The sequence below is a fragment of the Mastigoproctus giganteus genome, chromosome 8 (genome assembly GCF_048544385.1).
Source record: "Mastigoproctus giganteus isolate SK-2022 chromosome 8, ASM4854438v1, whole genome shotgun sequence".
NCBI lineage: Eukaryota > Metazoa > Arthropoda > Arachnida > Uropygi > Thelyphonidae > Mastigoproctus > Mastigoproctus giganteus.
The window spans coordinates 139,633,758-139,654,358 of record NC_143582.1 but is presented as its reverse complement, the minus strand read 5'-3'; the positions used below and the strand labels follow the sequence as shown (position 1 = coordinate 139,654,358).

The 20,601-nt window shown below is 38.2% G+C and overlaps 1 protein-coding gene across 1 annotated transcript in view; it reads right to left on the bottom strand.

The window, feature by feature from the left end:
- Positions 1 to 984: 984 nt before the first annotated feature.
- LOC150081854 (microsomal triglyceride transfer protein large subunit-like) overlaps positions 985 to 20,601 on the bottom strand; it is a 318,164-nt gene continuing 298,547 nt past the window's right edge. Inside the window, exon 18 of the mRNA XM_090380346.1 lies at positions 985 to 1,132. Within this exon, the coding sequence (XP_090236472.1) occupies positions 985 to 1,132 (148 nt within the window). The remainder of the gene's footprint in view (positions 1,133 to 20,601) is intronic.

Sequence of the window (20,601 nt, the reverse complement as noted above, 5' to 3'; positions counted from 1 at the left end):
CTTAAGAAACAATTGTATATGCATTGGACAAAGCTTAATTATTTAATCAAATAATACACCTAAGTTTTTATGACTCAGAACTGCAGGAAATACTTTGGCCCCTAACAATATCACAGTTTTATCCAAGTTCAGTAAGAGGTTAAACCTAGATATTAAAAAAGTCAGTCAAATCATGAAGCTTCTGGTTTATTTGGGTTAAGAGGCAAAGAAGAAGATCAAAGAAGTCACATGGGAAAAAACTATGGTTCAGTTTTTGATAGGTAAAACAGCCACTATTTCCTGGGATTTTAGTCATGTGGTCTGTCTGAGGGATTATAATATCACCTGCCAAATATCAAATAAACTTACTCCATACAGTCATCCTGATAACTGATGATGAGTATTTGCATTCTAATTCTTTAAATATATTTACATTTAAATTTTGTATTTAAAATTTAGAGTCTATTGTCACAAGTTCCTATATTAATATCGAACTCTGCAAGTTATTCAAATAACCTCCCATAACTCATAATTAGGGCAGTAAAATACTGATTCTCTTTTCTAATTAAAAATGAAGTTTCTTTCTTTCTTTCTTTTTACTAATTCATCTTTGCATGACTTTGCATGCCAGATAACCAAAGTAAAAGAAAATCACCATAAGGTAGGTTGTTGAAGCAGGTAGGGACTGACTATAAAGACCATCCCGGCATAATCACTATTAAAAGATGTATCTGTATTCTAGACACATAATCATAATTAAAATAGCATCATGTGCCTTTGTTAATGCTAATAGTGTGCATTCTGCATATTTATTTTAATATTATATAGAAGCATGTCCATTTAGCAACATACAAAATGAATGGACACTTCATTATTTTTTATATATATGTGCGAAAAATGTAAAGCAACACTTGTCAAAATTATTAAGATTTATATTATATATACAGATTTACAAATATAAGGTTTTCAAAGAAAAAATAAAACATTAACAACAAACAGTTTAATTTACATATTTAACAGCATCACAGCACATTGGTCAGAATTTTTTTGATACAGATTATAAGATTTTGATGGAATATACATTTTTCTCTTTGTTTTCCTTGTGACTTCATATTTTCTTCTTGGTATCTTGACTTGTCTTTGAATGTCATATCTGTAAGGTATAGTAATTAATTTCTTTCTGAGTTCCATTTGTTAGATAAGACAGAAAGAGAATAGAAGTAATTTTTTCCTGTTTTGAATCAATTTTTGGGATTTGCATAACAAGGTATATGAGATTTTGTAATTGTGCAATTATTGAATTTTGTTCGATTGCAGAAATTTAATGAAATTCCAATGTTATAATTAAGTTAATATCTAACTTGACATGATTGCAGTTATAATACCATAATAAGTGTCAACTGTATATTGTTTTCACTCTCTCTCTCTCTCTCTCTCTCTCTCTCTCTCTCTCTCTCACTCACTCACTCACTCACACACACACACACACACACACACACACACACCATGTGCACCTCCGTAGCCAGGTGGGAAGGAGCAGAAGTGCATAGCACACGCTTCTTGATTAGACCGGGGTTCGAGCCAGTCACCACCAAATACGGAGGATGGAAAAAGGTCAGGGAATGACCACCGCATATTCCCAGAGCAATATGGCCTTAGTTGCTAATGCTCCTAAAAACCAAATAACAACACGGCATGGTTTATTTTACATAAAAGTTGCATCAACTTTGGGTAAACCTGTAATAAGTATGCTTAGATTATTTAAAATATTAAGTTATGTGAACCCACTTATTTATAATTTGATCTTTCTAATGTAACGTATCTCTAACTCTAACCTATCTTTCATAAAATATTTTTCTTATTACCCTAGTCTTATCATGCACGGATCTTGTTGTGGCTGAATGTTGCTAAAAGCATTGAAGGCACATTGGTGACATAATTCGCATTTCTAATATACAATTATGTACATCTATGTTTTCTGGCTTATTTTTATTACCTTTTCATTATGTATTTAATGGAAACTTATAAATAAATCATCCTTATTGCTCTCTATATTACATAATCAGATAATATAACCTTCAACCACTGCATAGGCTAGGCACCTTACAGATATTGGGAATTTTCAAATTGTGCAACATAAAGACACACAAAAAAGTATATACAGTATCGGACCCCTTAACCAGAAAGCCTGAGACATTCTGGAATTCTGAAAGAGGCTTTCTGGAATTTTGGGTACACAGCAAGTGAAATTAGAACACATGCAAAATGAATAATAATAAAAATCTTATATTAAGGTTTCTAATTATTTATCTTTTAACATCTGCATCAGCCTGAAATCAAATTTACCTAGTTTTTTTCTAATTTTTAATATGAATATGTAACGGCCTAAACAAGCTTTTTTATTGTGAGCAATTTAATTTTGGCAGTGTGTGTGTGCACATACACCTTAATTTTCATATTTCAAGCTACTCTCCTCTCCCCCCCCCCCCAAACCCCCACAGGACTGCTAAAAGGCAACAATGAGTGCATATCATTTTATGGCCAGCAAACATGCGTAAACTCTTTGCATTAGCTATGGAACGAATAAGCTTGTATTTATCTCTTGTTTTCACCACCTGAAGTAAAAGATAAATTTCTTTTTTTATTTTCATGAAACAAAGATAATAAAATTTGTTATTATCTATAAATCATGGTATGGATCAGCTTTTGCTATGTCACGTCTGCCATCCTCATATCACACAGTAGACCATCAACTTCAAAACACAATGGGATGATCACACTGTAAAACAGTTTATTTGCCCTAAGTTTCATTTTCAGCCATTTGAAGTGAAATATCTATTTCCAAGGGTTGACATAGTTGTTCGAAATTCTCCCCTCATGTGAGTGGGGGAGGAAGTAATTGCTGTTGACAATAATTGTTATGTGGTAGGAGTACTTGTTTCCCCAACTCCTCTTTATGTTTATTGGGTAAGGATAGCAAAGCAATGACTAAACGATATAATAAACTCTTTTACAGAGGGTGATATTTTTACTTATGTGCTTTAGTGAGTTATTTTCATATAAATAGTGAACATAACTAAACTTATCTCCATTTGCTACTGCAACGTAACAAAGCTTAATTATTATAGAATAAAATGTATCAACATTTAATATTGCAGTTCTTTTCAGAAAAACATAATTGTCTTTCATAAAATTTGTCTCTCAAATTTTCTAGTTATCCCCCAGAAAAGAATAATTTTTAACCATTCATCAAGGAATTAAAATACACAGATTATCAAGTAAATTTGTATTTTTTGTTCTTTTTGCTTGCTCTTCACTCCCTCCCTCCCCCCTTTAATTTTGTTTTATTAATTATTTCTTCTATTTTTTTTTTTTTTTAATAGCTAGGTATCCTTTTGGGTTGTAGGTTAAAATTCGTTGCTGTGACAATGCAGTATCAGTCATGATAAAGTGCAGCAGACTTTTTGTATCTAAACAGAACCTACAAATATTAATAAAAAAGTCACATTACCGGTTGGCCAGGTGGACAAGAGCAGCAGTGCGTAGCACACGCTTCTTGATTAGACTGGGGTTCGAGCCTGTGACCACCAAATACGGAGGATGCGGAAAGGTCAGGGAATGACCACCACATATACCCGGAGCAATATGGCCTTAGTTGCAAATGCTCCTAAAACCAAATAACAAACAAACAAACATTACCGGTTTGGAATTTTTTAAAACAGCCCAAAGGGACAATACACTGTATAGAGGAAGAGAAATTCAAAGTTTCCTCCTATGCCAATAGTAGAAATAGGACAAATCAATTTGAGTGCAGTGGATTGCAAAAATTTGAAACAAAGTCATAACATGTTGTAGTAGTAGTAGTAGTGGCATGTGATGCAAGAAAGCAAGCGTATGAGCTTATGCAGAATCAGCCAAAAAAAAAAAAAATATCACACCATTCCCTCCAAATGCCTGTCCGGTTCCTCCTTAAATTTATTTAACCTATCAACATCCATGACATATTACGTTCTTAGCGTTTTTTCCACCAACCTTTCATGGAGTAAAATAAAATTAAAATAAAATAAAACAAAACAAATCTTGATAACTATATTTACAATAACTGTATTTACAAAATTAATATACGTATTACAATATTAAAAGTATTAAAACACAAGATTAAAATGCATTAAAATATACTAAGTTAAAAGCGATAAAATTCCGTAGCTTTCAAAGGCTCCAGCCTCCTTCTTCAGAAGAAGGCTGGAGCCTTTGAAAGCTACGGAAATATACTAAGTTGAAAACTACGGAAATATACTAAGTTAAAAGCGATAAAATTCCGTAGCTTTCAAAGGCTCCAGCCTCCTTCTTCAGAAGAAGGCTGGAGCCTTTGAAAGCTACGGAATTTTATCGCTTTTAACTTAGTATATTTTAATGCATTTTAATCTTGTGTTTTAATACTTTTAATATTGTAATACGTATATTAATTTTGTAAATACAGTTATTGTAAATATAGTTATCAAGATTTGTTTTGTTTTATTTTATTTTAATTTTATTTTACTCCATGAAAGGTTGGTGGAAAAAACGCTAAGAACGTAATATGAATATACCCAACCTCAGAGGCCTATTTGAGGAACATCCACGACAGACGGAAGTTTGTTCCAGCAATTAACCACCCGCTGGCTAAAGGCAAATTTCCGCACATCTATTCTATATCTGTCTTTTCGTAATTTGAATTTATGCCCCCTTAGGTTCGTAATCTGAACAAGTGGAAGGATTCCATCAGAATTCAGCGTGCTCAATCCATTCAAGGCCTTATACACCTCAATCAGATCACTATGCAGGTGCCTAGTCTCCATCCACTGCAATTTGCAGAACTTAAGCCTCTCTTGGTAAGAGGATCCCTTCATTCCCCTCACCAATCTTGTTGCCCTTCAAATATTTTAAATATGAATAATATTTAATACTTTAATGAACAATATTGTTTAACAACTGCAGTCATGTCATAAAAATAGGAACATGAATAAATAATAATAGGAACCAATAATCAATAGGTAAGCTCATTGACAGAAATGCGGAAAATATGTGGATGATATTATTATTCAGACTGTCTCCAGTCCGTGAGGCCTCCCCCTGAGTCCAATGATGCTCTCATAATTGTGGCTAAAGGTAGTAGTAGTAGTAGTAGTAGTAGTAGTGGCATGTGATGCAAGAAAGCAAGCGTATGAGCTTATGCACAATCAGCCAAAAAAAAAAAAAAATCCCACCATTCCCTCCAATCTTGTTGCCCTTCTCCGTACACGCTCAAGTAAATCTACATCCTTCCTAAAATGAGGCCTCCAGACCTGTATGCAGTACTCAAGGCGTGGCCTGACCATTGCTTTATACAGAAGGACAATCATCTCCTTTTCCCTGATAGCAAAATTCCTATAAATCATTGACAAAACCCCATGACCTGCCCTGGCAGCCTGTCTGCATTGCTCAGAAAACTTCATATCTGACTGCACAATTACCCCCAGGTCTTTTTCATTTTCTACCACCTTAAGTGTAGTACCACACAGTTGGTACGTTTCTCTGGGGTTACTTCTACCCATATACAGTACTTTGCATTTGTCAAGGTTAAACTTCAGTTGCCACTTCTTAGCCCATCTGCCCAAATTATCTAGATCCCGTTGCAGTAGCACACTGCCATTACTGTCATTAACAACCCTGCCAACCTTTGTACCTTCGACACTAAGCCTGATATATCTTCATTAATATCATTGATAAATATACAAAACAACAGAAGACCCAACACCGAACACTGTGGGACTCCACTAATAACATTAGTCCACGAAGAGCAACACCCATTAATTACCACCCTCTGTCTTCTCCCACTCAACCATCCTTTTATTCATTGTACCAACTTTTATTCATTGTAGCAACCCTTAATACCATTCTGCTCCAATTTGTACAATAGTCTCACATGCGCAACAGTGTCAAAAGCTTTCCTGAAATCCAAATATATGATATCAAAATTATTTTTTGCATCCAGTTCCTTTGTAACCACATCATAATATCCTATCAAATTTGTCAGACAAGACTTTCCCTTAACAAACCCATGGTGTGTCTGAAGTATTGCTGCAGTCTTGTCTAGATGATCCTGCAATGCATCTTTAACCAGTGACTCCATTATTTTACCCGGAACAGAAGTTAAACTAACTGGTCTGTAATTACTCGTGTCACCCTTCGATCCTACTTTGTCAATTGGGGATACATTTACACATCTCCAGTCCGTGGGGACCTCCGCCGAGTCCAAGGATGCTCTCATAATTATGGCTATGGGTTTGCTTAGTTGCTTTGCCGCCTCCTTTAATATAACTGGATAGATCCCATCCACTCCAGGTGCCTTTCTTATGTTTAACTTCAACAATTTCTCCTCCACTTTGCTCTCAGTTATTACAGAATCATTAAGCACCCTGCTACAATTTGATAACCTTCTGGCATTTTCAAATCTTAATAACTTCTCATGCGTGAATGTAGATGCAAAATACTCATTCATTTGTTTGCTATCTGAGCAGGATCATCAACAGTCGAACCACTGATATCAAGTGGACCAATCAGATTCATCCCCTTCCTTTTGGAGTTTATATAAGTAAAGAAATCCTTGCTGTTTTTCTTAGCATCTTTTGCCAAGGATTTCTCGTAATCTGCCTTCGCCTGCCTAACCTCCTTTGTGACCTGATTACAGACTAGCTTATGTCTGCCATAGGCTTCTGAGTCGCTTGATAATTTATATGCATCCCATGCATTTTTCTTCTCTGTCACGAGTCTCACTAGTTCATTTGATATGGATATCCCTTCATATGGATTCAGGAAATACATATGAAGGGAGGTTGTTCCAGAAAAAAAAAAATGAAAAAGGAGAACAAAAGTTGGTTCTGTGAGTTTGAAGTAGGAGGGTAAATGGAAATTGACTGGTTATGGCACATGTTCAGACTAGTTTGGAATATATATATATAGAGAGAGAGAGAGAGAGAGAGAGAGAGAGAGAGAGAGAGAGGGAGGGAGAGGGAGAGAGAGAGGGAATTATAGAAGCCAATTGAGAAGAACAGTGCCCATGGAGTATCTATAGAAAAAACATGAAGCAGAAACAGAACTGTGAGACAGAGAGTAAACTTTTAACAGATGGGTCATTAATTAACTTAACTGTCCTCTTTTGAATGGAGTCCATACGCCTGAGGTGCCACCCAGACAGATAATGGAACAACATTCCATGCTAGAGTGAATTTGAGATTTGTACAGTGAGTAGCTGTTTAGAAGAAAGTTAATGCTGAGAGAAAAAGAGAAAATGCAATTTTTTAGATGTAGAGGAAGAAATATTTGTGATGTGCTTATACCAAGAGAGAGATTTTAGAAATCAGGGTAATCCCTAATAGATCAGGGTAATCTAATATCTTAGTGTCATTAAAGATGATAAGCATAGGAGCAGAAGAATCCTTTTATTGAGATATAAGACAGTACTGAATTTTAGAAGACTGAAATTAACTAAGTTATCTTTGTTCCTTTGAAGAATTGCCTGAGGATCAGCATTTAAGGAATTGATAGTGGATATTTGAGAAGTTGAAGATGTTCTGCGGAGCAAGATGTCTCCAACTGGAAGGTTGAATGCAGTGTGCTAACAACAGCAAAACTCTGGATAGGATTTCCAGTCAGTGGAAAAAGGTTATTAATAAACAAGAGAGGAAGAAAAAAATGAACTTTGGTGAACATCAGCATTAATGAAAAAATTAGAAGACAGTGAGCCATTTACCATCATCTATGATGAGCAGTCAGAGAGAAAACTGAATACCCAATTGCAAAAAACAGTTGGTAATCCATAAGATGGAAGCTTATTTAAAAGACTTTTATGCCATACATGATCAAAAGTCTTTGAACTGTCAAGAGCAACTGCTTGAGTTTCACCAAACCATACTGGTTTATGTTGCCCATCTATGGGCAAATTCAATGATTTTGTCCACAGATGGGTAACATAAGCCAATATATATCTCCAGCAGATTGAAGCTGACAGAATTGATATTTGCGATCATCTGTAACAGAGGTAGCTCTGTTACAGATGCCCATCTGTTACAGATGGGCAAAATTTATGACTAATAGCTTTAGTAAGAGGCCAGCATGCTCGACTACATTTGAACAAGCAGCAAGTTTTCTACTCTTAGCCTATTCAAAATCTAGTTTGGACAGATTAATAACTGGATACAATTGCTGGGTGCTTTGATGTAGGCAGAAAGCTAACCTGGAGATTTTGATGCAAGCCAACCATGATATGCAAGATTCTTATCTTGAACAGCCTTAGCACATTTATTGGTAAATTTAGGTTTAAATAAAGGATGAGATTTCAATGTGGAGTGTGGAATAAAGGATTTCATCCCTACAAGAATAATTTCACTGACACGACCTGAACAAACAATGATATCAGAAGATTTAAAACAGTAATCCAACCAAGGAAAAGAATAATAGAAATCTTGCAGATCATCCATTTTGCATTCTTATAATGCCAAACAACATGAGACTGAGAATGGCCATGAGAGAAAAGCTCCATTGAAGAAGACCATCACCAAGTTGTGATATTAGGTGCCTATAGGACCACTCACCTTGACTATGTACTTGGATGGGTAGTTCATGAAATAAAAAGATCAAGAGTGCCGGCTATGTGTATATAATTGTCTGTTATTCTAGTAGGTAAATGAACAATGTGTTAGGTTATTAGTAAATTGCAAAAGCCTAAGCATCTTGAGCAGCTCGATATGTGTGGCTAGAAGACGAACTAGCTGGAGGTGTAAACATTAAAATTGGTAAATTTAGAATCACTTTCCTAATAGTGAGGGAAATTACCTCACTATTAGGAAAGTTGGACTGAAAAAAAACTGAGCTTCAAAGAGTTCCAAGTGATTTGTGGAACTGGAAGATCAGTAGAGGCAACAGATGAATTTGGCAAAATGGCATTGAGAGGCTTTAAGCCACAGAAGGTTGAACCGAGAAGATTCCAAATTACTAAGTCTCTGACAGGAAATACCAGAACAGACTAAAAGGATGGCAAATGAACTAGTGAGACTTGTGGCAGAGAAGAAAAAAGTATGAGATGCATATAAATTATCAGGTGACATAGAAGACTATGGTAGATATAAGCTAGTCTGTAATCAAGTCACAAAGGAAGTTAGGCAAGAGAGGGCAGAGTATGAGAAATCTTTGGCAAAGGATGCAAAGAAAAACAGCAAAGACTTCTTTACTAATGAAAACTCTAGAAGGAAGGGGATGAATCTGTGTTGATCACGTAGGTAGCCATTTCCTTCTTGTCGATAAGGGTTATGCCTTGTTTGTTATTATGGCACAGTCCCAGTTTGTGATTACGTATCTCTATTACAACCTGAGGTTCATATTTGTAATATGGTGCACATTCTTTGATCAGCTGGTATTTTTGCTAGCTTCTAATATATTATCCTGGTCACTTGGTCATGTCTGTGAGTGTACTCCATCTGGGTGATCGCATTCCGTGGTGATGTGCTGCATTGTTTCTAGGGTCAGGTGGCATCAACATGTGTCACCTGTCACTCCAGAGTCCTTGGTGATGTATTTCCTGTAGTTTATGGTGTTGATTACTTGATCTTGAATTAGTATTAGTAATGGCCACATGGTGCAAGGAAGCCTATGGCTTATGATGCACCAGCTAAAAAAAATAAAAAATAATAATAAAATAAAATAAAATAAAAAGAATAAAAACAAATTAATAATAAGAAGAAAATTAAAAATATAATAATAATAGTAATTAATAAGAGAAAAGGAAATGGACAACCTTGCATTTGCCTCCTCCCTTAGGTAATTATCCAGCTGACCTTTGAATTTCCCAAAAGTGTCAGTCTCTATCATCCATGTAGGTAACTTATTCCAGTAATTTATAACTTGGTGGCTAAAATAAAACTTCCTGCAATCCAGTCTAAACAACCCCCCCCCCCCCTTCCAGTAACTTGAAATTGTGGCCCTAGGTTCTAGAATCATTTATAACCGTGAATATTTTGTCCTTTTTTCATTTTGCTTATGCCTCTCAGAGCCTTTAACACTTCAATCAAATCTCCTCTACGGTGCCTAGTTTCCAAGCTCTGCAACCCACATATTCGAAGTCTTCCCTCACATGGACGTCCTTTTGCCGATCTCGCCAGGCGAGTTACCCGTCTTTGAACCCTTTCAAGAAGCACAATGTCTTTCTTTATGTGTGGTCTCCATACTTGAACACAGTGTTCCAAGTGTGGTCTAACAATAGCCTTATATAATGGGATTATGATGTTATCTCTAATAGCAAAATTTTCAATAAATCATTAATAGGACACCATGGCCCTCCTTCCAACCAGCCTACAATGATCGGAGAACTTCATATCCGACAGTATTGTAATACCCAAATCCGTTTCCTCCACTACCAGCTTTAGTTCAACTCCGCCAAGTGTATAAATTATTTTGGGGTTACTGTTCCCCAGATGCAATACCTTACACTTTGCTGGATTAAAGCACAGATGCCATTTTTCCGACCATTCCTGAAGTCTATCTAGGTCATTCTGAACAAGCTCTGCTTGGCGGCAATCATAAACTACTCTACCAATCTTTACATCATCCACAAATTTAAACATCACAGCCTCTATCCGTTCACCGATGTCATTTATGAAAATCCTCGGGAACCCCACTTCTTATATCAACTCAATCTGAGGAATAACCATTTATCACAACCCTCTGCCTCCTGCCTTAAAGCCATCCAACTATCCATCTAAGGATTTTCCTTGTGATTCCAACCTGTTCCAGCTTATAACGTTTGGTTTGGTTTGGATTTTATTGGCGCATTAGCAACTAAGGCTATCATGCGCCAAGACCAGGTAGCTTATAACGTAACCACTCATAGTAGTAGTAGTAGTGGCGGCGTGTGATGCAAGAAAGCATGTGTATGAGCTTATGCAGCATCAGCCAATAAAAAAAAAAAAAAAAAAAAAAAATCACACAATTCCATCCAAATGCCTGTCCAGTTCGTCCTTAAATTTATTCAACCTATCAACTTCCACAAAGACAGATGGAAGTTTGTTCCAGCAATTAACCACCCGCTGGCTAGAGGCAAATTTCCGCACATCTATTCTACATCTGTCTTTTCTTAATTTGAATTTATGCCCCCTTAGGTTCGTAATCTGAACAAGTGGAAGGATCCCATCAGAATTCAGCGTGCTCAACCCATTCAAGGCCTTATATATCTCAATCAGATCATCGTGCAGGTGCCTAGTCTCCAGCCACTGCAATTTGCAGAACTTAAGCCTCTCTTGGTAAGAGGATCCCTTCATTCCCCTCACAAATCTTGTTGCCCTTCTCTGTACATGCTCAAGCAAATCTACATCCTTCCGAAAATGAGGCCTCCAGACCTGAACGCAGTACTCAAGGCGTGGCCTGACCATTGCCTTATACAGAGGGATAATCACCTCCTTTTCCCTGCTAGCAAAATTCCTATATATCATTGACAAAACCCCATGACCTGCCCTGGCAGCCTGTCTGCATTGCTGAGAAAACTTCATATCTGCCTGCACAATTACTCCCAGGTTTTTTTTATTTTCTACCACCTTAAGTGTAGTACCACACACACAGTTGGTACGTTTCTCTGGGGTTACTTCTACCCATATGCAGTACTTTGCATTTGTCAAGGTTAAATTTCAGTTGCCACTTCTTAGCCCATCTGCGCAAATTATCTAGACCCTGTTGCAGAAGCACACTGCCATTACTGTCATTAACAACCCTGCCAACCTTTGTATCATCTGCAAACTTCGACATTAAGCCTGATATACCTTCATCAATATCATTGATAAATATACAAAACAACAGTGGACCCAACACCGTTGTATCCATTGTAGCAACTTACCCTTAATACCATTCTGCTCCATATTGTACAATAGTCTTTCATGCGGAACAGTGTCAAAAGCTTTCCTGAAATCCAAATAGATGATATCAAAATTATTTTTTGCATCCAGTTCCTTTGTAACCACATCATAATATCCTATCAAATTTGTCAGACAAGACTTTCCCTTAACAAACAAATGCTGTGTCTGAATTATTGCAGCAGTCTTGTCTAGATGATCCTGCAATGCATCTTTAACCAGTGACTCCATTATTTTACCTGGAACAGAAGTTAAACTAACTGGTCTGTAATTACTCGTGTCACCCTTCGATCCCCCTTTGTGAATTGGGGATACATTTGCACATCTCCAGTCCGTGGGAACATCCCCTGAGTCCAAGGATACTCTCATAATTATGGCTAAGGGTTTGCTTAGTTGCTTTGCCGCCTCCTTTAATATAACTGGATAGATCCCATCCACCCCAGGTGCTTTTCTTATGTTTAACTTCAACAATTTCTCCTCCACTTTGCTCTCAGTTATTACAAAATCATTAAGTATCCTGCTACAATTTGATAACCTTCTGCCATTTCCATACCTTAATAACTCCTCGTGTGTGAATGTAGATGCAAAATACTCATTCAGTTTGTTTGCTATTGGCAGCATCATCAACAGTCGATCCATCGATATCAAGTGGACCAATCAGATTCAGCCCGTTCCTTTTAGAGTTTATATAAGTAAAGAAATCCTTGCTGTTTTTCTTAGCATCTTTTGCCAAGGATTTCTCGTAATCTGCCTTCGCCTGCCTAACCTCCTTTGTGACCTGATTACAGACTAGCTTATATCTGCCATAGGCTTCTGAGTCGCTTGATAATTTATATGCATCCCATGCATTTTTCTTCTCTGTTACGAGTCTCATTAGTTCATTTGATAAACATTTAGGCCTAAACCTTGAACAGTATTTCTTAATAGGTATGAAACTTTTAGTAGCTTCCACGATTAATTCCTTGAATGCTTCCCATTTAGAATTTACTGTTGGTAACATTCAGTTTATCCCACTGTACAGAATTTAAAAACTTTCTGAGACCACTGTACTCACCTTTACGGAAGCAAAAACCCTTTCCTTTACCCCTGATGGTAATTATATCTTTAAGTAAATCCCACATCAGTACATTGTGATCACTGCTACCTAGTGGTTCCTTTATCTGAAAATTCTTAATAAACGAATGATCACTGCTGATAACCAGATCAAGAGTATTACTCTCTCTGGTTGCCTCTCGAACATGCCGATGCTGCAGAAAACAATCATCCAATAAATCCACAAAAGTCTGACTAGTGTGTGAGTGCCCAACCCACAAGTTCCAGTCAATATCTGGGAAGTTAAAATCCCCCATTATAAGACATTCTGATTTACTGGCCCACTCCATTTCTCTGTATAATTGTTCACAGTACTCATTCGAGTCATTAGGCCTATAACACACTCCTACTCTTATTTTTGCTTTCGCAGTGGTTATGTCACACCAAACTGACTCAACAGTTCATCTATATCAACTGGATGCACTTCTTTTGATTTTATGTTTTTCTTAATTAACAGCATAACACCTCCTCCCTTTCTATCCTGTCTATCCTTTCTGTACAAATTGTACTCCCCAAATTCCAGTTCTGCATTCCTTATATCTGTATGATACCATGTCTCTGCTATCCCAACAATATCCGCCTTTGATGTCTTGACTAACACTTCAAATTCATCAAATTTATTTACTATACTTCTAGCATTGGTATACATGCAAGCATACATGCTCCTATTCCTATTCCTAGTTACCCTAACACATCCCATATACCCACCTATTTCAGGATGACTGCCATCCGTCCCTGAAACCCCCTACACTCCTCGCTCCAGGTCGCTACTTATTCTAATAGAAGTTGTGCAAGAATCACCTTCACCTCTGCCTACGGCTACTGTTAAACTATTAGTCCTTGTATCCCCCCAAGCTAGCAGTTTTCCGACCCACCTAACGCTGCCTCGACAGCATCAGCAAATATTCTTGCACCCTTTCTATTTAAGTGTATCCCTTCCCTGTAGAAGCAGTCTCTCCTGTTAACAAGTACAGTCCAGGCTGAAAAAAAATTCTACCCGTTGAGCCTCGCACAATCTTTCCAGGGCCGAATTGATCGACAAGGCTCTCATCATATAATCCCTCCTATCGTGTCTGGGCAGAATTGCAGACACTTTCAAATTCAACCCTAATTCTCGGCTTTTGTTCAACAGTGACCTGTACTTGTTAAGTAATTCTGTCGGTCTCCTACTCTTAATATCATTAGTGCCAACGTGTACAACTATATCACCTTTCGTGCCCTTAGAAGATGATATCCGCTGTACAACGTCATCAACCTTTGCCCCTGGCAGACATACCCTGGTCCTGTTCCACCTATCCTCTTTACAAAGCATGTTACCCGTTTCTCTGACAATAGAGTCACCAATAACTACTAGTTCCTGTGGGACCAGCACATTCTGCCTTGCATCGTGCAGGACTGTGTCAAATGACTTGCTGAAATCCAAATAAACAATGTTGAAATTATTCCCTATGTCCAGGTCTTGAATGACCCTGTCAAAACAGCTAACCAGTTTAGTTAAACATGATTTTCCCTTCACAAAACCATGCTGAGTATCCTTCAGAATTCTATTTCTCTCTAAGTGATCCTGATTCCACCCTTGATCATAGTCTCCATGATTTTCCCTACTACTGAAATTAGACTAAACAGCCGGTAATTTCCCACTTCACTCTTAGAACCGCTCTTATGTATTGGAGATACATTGGCACTTTTCCAATCCAACAGATTCACTCCCAAGTCCAGTGATGCTCTCATAATTAGCCTCAATGGTTCAATGCACTCAATTGCCACCTCCCTTAAGATTAAAGGGTAAATGCCATCAACCCCAGAGCCTTACTGGCCTGTATGCTCTAAAATGTTTTCATTAAATAAACATTCACAAAGGTGGATCGAAGGGTGACACGAGTAATTACAGACCAGTTAGTTTAACTTCTGTTCCGGGTAAAATAATGGAGTCACTGGTTAAAGATGCATTGCAGGATCATCTAGACAAGACTGCAGCAATAATTCAAACACAGCATGGGTTTGTTAAGGGAAAGTCTTGTCTGACAAATTTGATTGGTTATTATGATGTGGTCACAAAGGAACTGGATGCAAAAAATAATTTTGATATCATATACTTGGATTTCAGGAAAGCTTTTGACACTGTTGAGCATGGAAGACTACTGTACAAATTGGAGCAGAATGGTATTAAGGGTAAGTTGCTACAATGGATAAAAGGATGGTTAAGTGGGAGAAGACAGAGGGTGGTAATCAATGGGTGCTGCTCTTCGTGGACTAATGTTATTAGTGGAGTCCCACAGGGTTCGGTGTTGGGTCCACTGTTGTTTTGTGTATTTATCAATGATATTGATGAAGGTATATCAGGCTTAATGTCGAAGTTTGCAGATGACACAAAGGTTGGCAGGGTTGTTAATGACAGTAATGGCAGTGAGCTACTGCAACAGGATCTAGATAATTTGGGCAGATGGGCTAAGAAGTGGCAACTGAAGTTTAACCTTGACAAATGCAAAGTACTGCATATGGGTAGAAGTAACCCCAGAGAAACGTACCAACTGTGTGGTACTACACTTAAGGTGGTAGAAAATGAAAAAGACCTGGGAGTAATTGTGCAGTCAGATATGAAGTTTTCTGAGCAATGCAGACAGGCTGCCAGGGCAGGTCATGGGGTTTTGTCAATGATATATAGGAATTTTGCTAGCAGGGAAAAGGAGGTAATTGTCCCTCTGTATAAGGCAATGGTTAGGCCACGCCTTGAGTACTGCGTACAGGTCTGGAGGCCTCATTTTAGGAAGGATGTAGATTTGCTTGAGCGTGTACAGAGAAGAGCAACACGATTGGTGAGGGGAATGAAGGGATACTCTTACCAAGAGAGGCTTAAGTTCTGCAAATTGCAGTGGCTGGAGACTAGGCACCTGCGCGGTGATCTGATTGAGGTCTATAAGGCCTTGAATGGGTTGAGCACACTGAATTCTGATGGGATCCTTCCACTTGTTCAGATTACAAACCTACGGGGACATAAGTTCAAATTAAGAAAGGACAGATGTAGAATAGATGTGCGGAAATTTGCCTTTAGCCAGTGGGTGGTTAATTGCTGGAACAAACTTCCATCTGTCGTTGTGGAAGTTGATAGGTTAAATAAATTTAAGGAGGAACTGGACAGGCATTTGGAGGGAATGGTGTGATTTTTTTTTTTTTTTTTTTTGGCTGATGCTGCATAAGCTCCTACACTTGCTTTCTTGCGTCATGTGCCACTACTACTACTACTACTACTACATGTGAAATTTCAACATCATTAATTACACTTTTTTCAACTTCACTCCCATAATTTCTCATTGACATAAAAGGGTTTTTCTTTTGTAAATATAGATGCAAAGTAACTGTTGAGTTCATCTGCAACATCAGCTGGGGTATCTAATGCTATCCCACATCCATTGCATAAGGGTCCAATCTGGTTTGTCCTTCTCTTCTTTGCATTTATATATGCAAAGAATTCCTTATCCCTCCCCTTTGCTCTCTTTGCCTACTCTTAATATCATTAATCTCATAATCTGCCTTTGCCAGACTAACCTTTTCAGTGGCATTATTACAGATCAACTTGTAGCTGTTATAGGTTTCAGTACTTTTTATTGCTCTGTAACTTTTCCATGCCGTCTTTTTCTGCTCAAGTAATCTGACAACTTCATTATTCATCCAACTTAGAATCCTCCTTGTGGTGTATTTTTTTTAATGGTATATAAGCATTCAAGGTTTCTGTGATTAATGCTTTAAATGTATACCACAATTCAATTGTATTCACTTTCTGTGAGATATCTACCAGTTAATAGAGGCCATGTAGCACCTTAAGGCATCGTCATTTCCTTTTCTGAAATTATAACCCATTCCTTTGCCTTTAACTACTGCTACCTCTCTCTCTTCATCGTCCACCATAGAACTCCGTGATCACTTCCTGCTAGTGGTTCCTGTACTGTAAGCCCTAATATCTCATCTGGTTCATGGGTGATGATCAGGTCTAGAATATTCTTTTTCCTAGTACTTTCCCTGACATGTTGATACAAATAGCAATCATTTAGTTGATTTAAAAATTTTGTCCCCCATATGGAGTTTCCTTCCCATTTGCTCTAATCAATTAAAGGAAAATTAAAATCACTAAAAAAAGACATTGATGCTTACCTGCCCATTCATTTGCATATAGATGCTCTCATCATAATCTTCATAATCACCTGGCCTGTAGATTACTGCCACTCTCATTATACCTTTGCTTCTAACTGTCTCACACCATACAGATTCTATACCAGCATGCGAAACGTCTGAATCTGGGAAAGCTTTCATCGCACTCTGGCTGCTTTTGATAAGAAGCATGACCCCACCACCCCTTCTATCTTCCCTATCCTTCCTAAATACATTATACATACCATACTGAAACTCATCATCCCCTATCTTCGGGTGGCACCACGTTTCCATAAGCCCTATCATATCAGCATTACTTGTCCAACAGTTTGAATTCACTCATTTTATTGAGTGAAAACATACACAAGAAAGATGACACTTCTGACATTACTGTATAAACAATTAAGACTTAGTGTTCTTGTATAGTTAACTACCCTGAAACACCACTTAAAGTTATTTAAGCTTGTTTCCCTGGCATTTGCTACTCGCTCATTTGAAACGTTTCTGCCCTCCTCAGAACATCTCGCTACTATGTTCTGTTGGGGTAACAAACAAATACTCTTGAGGTATGTGCAAGCGTTAATTTGACCAATACTATCAGATAAATGTGTATCTATATTTTTCCCCAAACTAGCAGTTTCCCTGAAAGTTTAAGGTATCCTCAATAATACTGACAAAAAACCTTGTACCACCTTTGTTTAAATGTATCCTGTCTCTACAAAACAGATTCCTTCTACCTACAAGTGTGGGCCTAGCTGATAGAAATTTTCCCCCTAAAGCCTTGCAGAGTCCTTCAAGTCTTGAGTTAATCAACAAGGCTTTCGGCATATAACCCCTCCTTTCGTGACTAGGCAGAATTGCAGACACACAGACATTGCGACCTAACTCATGACGTTTCTTCAGCATGGTCCTGTATTTGTCTAACAAATCATCAGGTTGTGTATGTTTAATGTCATTAGTCCCCACACGAATAATAATATTCTCTTTTCCCCCCCTCGAAATCTGATATTCTGTTGGTGACATCATTAATAGTTGCTCCCAGCAGATATACCCTGGTTCTAGTCCACCTATCCTTATTACAAAAAATATTTCCCATTTCCCTGACAACAGAGTCTTCTAATAAAACTAAGTCCTTTTGAACCAGAGTAGTTTGCACTTGGTTATTCTGTTCTGGGGATAGCGAGCATGAATCTTTCAGTCTCAGGGAAGAGCCTCCTGTTCATCAGCCATGGCCAACCGGGCTAGCCGAGTAGGTAAAGTACCTGCCCGGCAACCCAAAGGTCGCGGGTTCGATTCCCGCCTCGGGCTTGGATCAAAGTACTGCAAAAACCTTGGGAGGTGCAATATGGCCACAGAAGCCGATGCGCCAACAACTACCAAATCAAATCAAATCAAATCAAATCATCAGCCATGAGTTGGAAGCCATCATATACAGGGTGTCTCAAAAATACACAGCATAACTTCAGGAATGAGTTCCTCATATGTAGACAATAAAAATATTTTATATGAACATAGTTCCGGAAATGCTTGGTTCCCGAGTTATTAACCGGAATGTCTTATCTCCCGCAGGTGATTTCCTTCATCACAAGGTACTGACAGAATCTGGTGGTTTTCCATTCCGACCATGTACTCAAATCAGGAGCAAGCGGATATGCACTTTATGTATGGTTTGGCAGATGGCACTGCTCTGGTCTCTCGTTTGTACCATGAAAGGTTCCCCGAACGAAGATGTCCAGACAAGAAAACGTTTGAAGGTATCCATTGCCACCTTTGTGAACATAGGATCTTTACACCTTGTGCTGCCAACGGAGGATGACCAAGATCTACGACTCCTGAAGTAGAGGGGTGGACCAACTGCCTGGCCTCCATGCTCACCTGATTTAAACCCACTATATTTCTTCTTGTGGGGCCATTTAAAGTCATTGGTGTATTCGACTCCGGTAACTGATGTGGAAACTCTCCGCAATCGAATTGTGGCAGGTTGTGAGACAATACCAAACATGCCAGGAATTTGGCATCGTCTTCGCGAGTCCATGAGACGTTGATGTGATGCCTGTATTCGGGCAGAAGGTGGACATTTTGAACAATTACTATAAGGTGATGTGAACAGTTAAGTGTCATAGACAGACCTTTAGCTGACTCTCTTTAGAAAATACAGCTGCGAGTTACAGGCTCTGAAAAAAACGATAAGTGTTTGCTTTTTATTTATATAATTGTTATTTTGTATTGTACTTAATACGTAGTCTTATAGTTCTAATTACGCTGGTTATTTTTATTTTAATTTATATAAACAGATTTTGTAGATTTACGTAATACTTTATAAAACTGTTAGTCCGTTCGAATCTTGCAGGCATTGTTTTTTGTTTATAGTGATAGGGAATTCAAATTTTTAATTGAGGTAGTTAGGTAGCTCTAACGTATAATTATAGAAACAGTAATACGCTTCACTGTTTCTATTAGATAGCATAGTATTGACATTTAATTTTAATTTATTGATCTCATTAATTTAAAAAAATATCATGCCCCAAACTAGAGCAGCAAAGCAACGGGCACAAAGTGGCAGGAGTGCTGTGACTCGTGGGAGAACTGAGGGGGGCGATTCTCCAACGCATCACAGCCTAAAAAAAATGTGCAACTTGTGAAATGTTTGCCGACCTGGAGCGAGGGGTGTTGGGGGTTTCAGGGACGGATGGCAGTCATCGTGAAACAGGTGGGTATATGGGATGTGTTAGAGTAATTAAGAATAAGAATAGGTGCATGTATACTTGCATGTATACCAATGTTAGAACGGAACATGATATTGCCATGGGGGATGTCTTTGTGTGTGCGCGATGTAAGGAGTGCAAGGAAATCAGGCGACAACTCAGCGTTGTTATGGGCCTATATGAGAGTTTGAAGGACAGGGTGGATGCCCTCGAAAGATCTAAATTGAGGGGCCCATCAGGCTCTCAGCTGCCCACATCAACGCCAGAGCTTGCACTGGTCATCACGCAACACAGCGGCAACCCCCAAAGCAGATTGCGCTGGTCCCAAAGGAACTAGTAGTTGTTGGTGACTATTGTCAGGGAAACGGGGAACATCCTTTGTAAAAAGGATAGGTGGAACAGGACCAGGGTATGTCTGCCAGGGGCAAAGGCTGATGACGTTGTAGAGCAGATATCATCTTTTAAGGGCACAAAAGGTGATATAGTTGTACACGTTGGCACTAATGATATTAAGAGTAGGAGACCGGCAGAATTACTTAACAAGTACAGGTCACTGTTGAAAAAAAGCCGTGAAATAGGGTTGAATTTGAAAGTGTCTGCAATTCTTCCCAGACACGATAGGAGGGAGTATATGATGAGAGCCTTGTCGATCAATTCGGCCCTGGAAAGATTGTGCAAGGCTCAAGGGATAGAATTTTTTTCACCCTGGACTGTACTTGTTAACAGGAGAGACTGCTTCTACAGGGATGGGATACACTTAAATA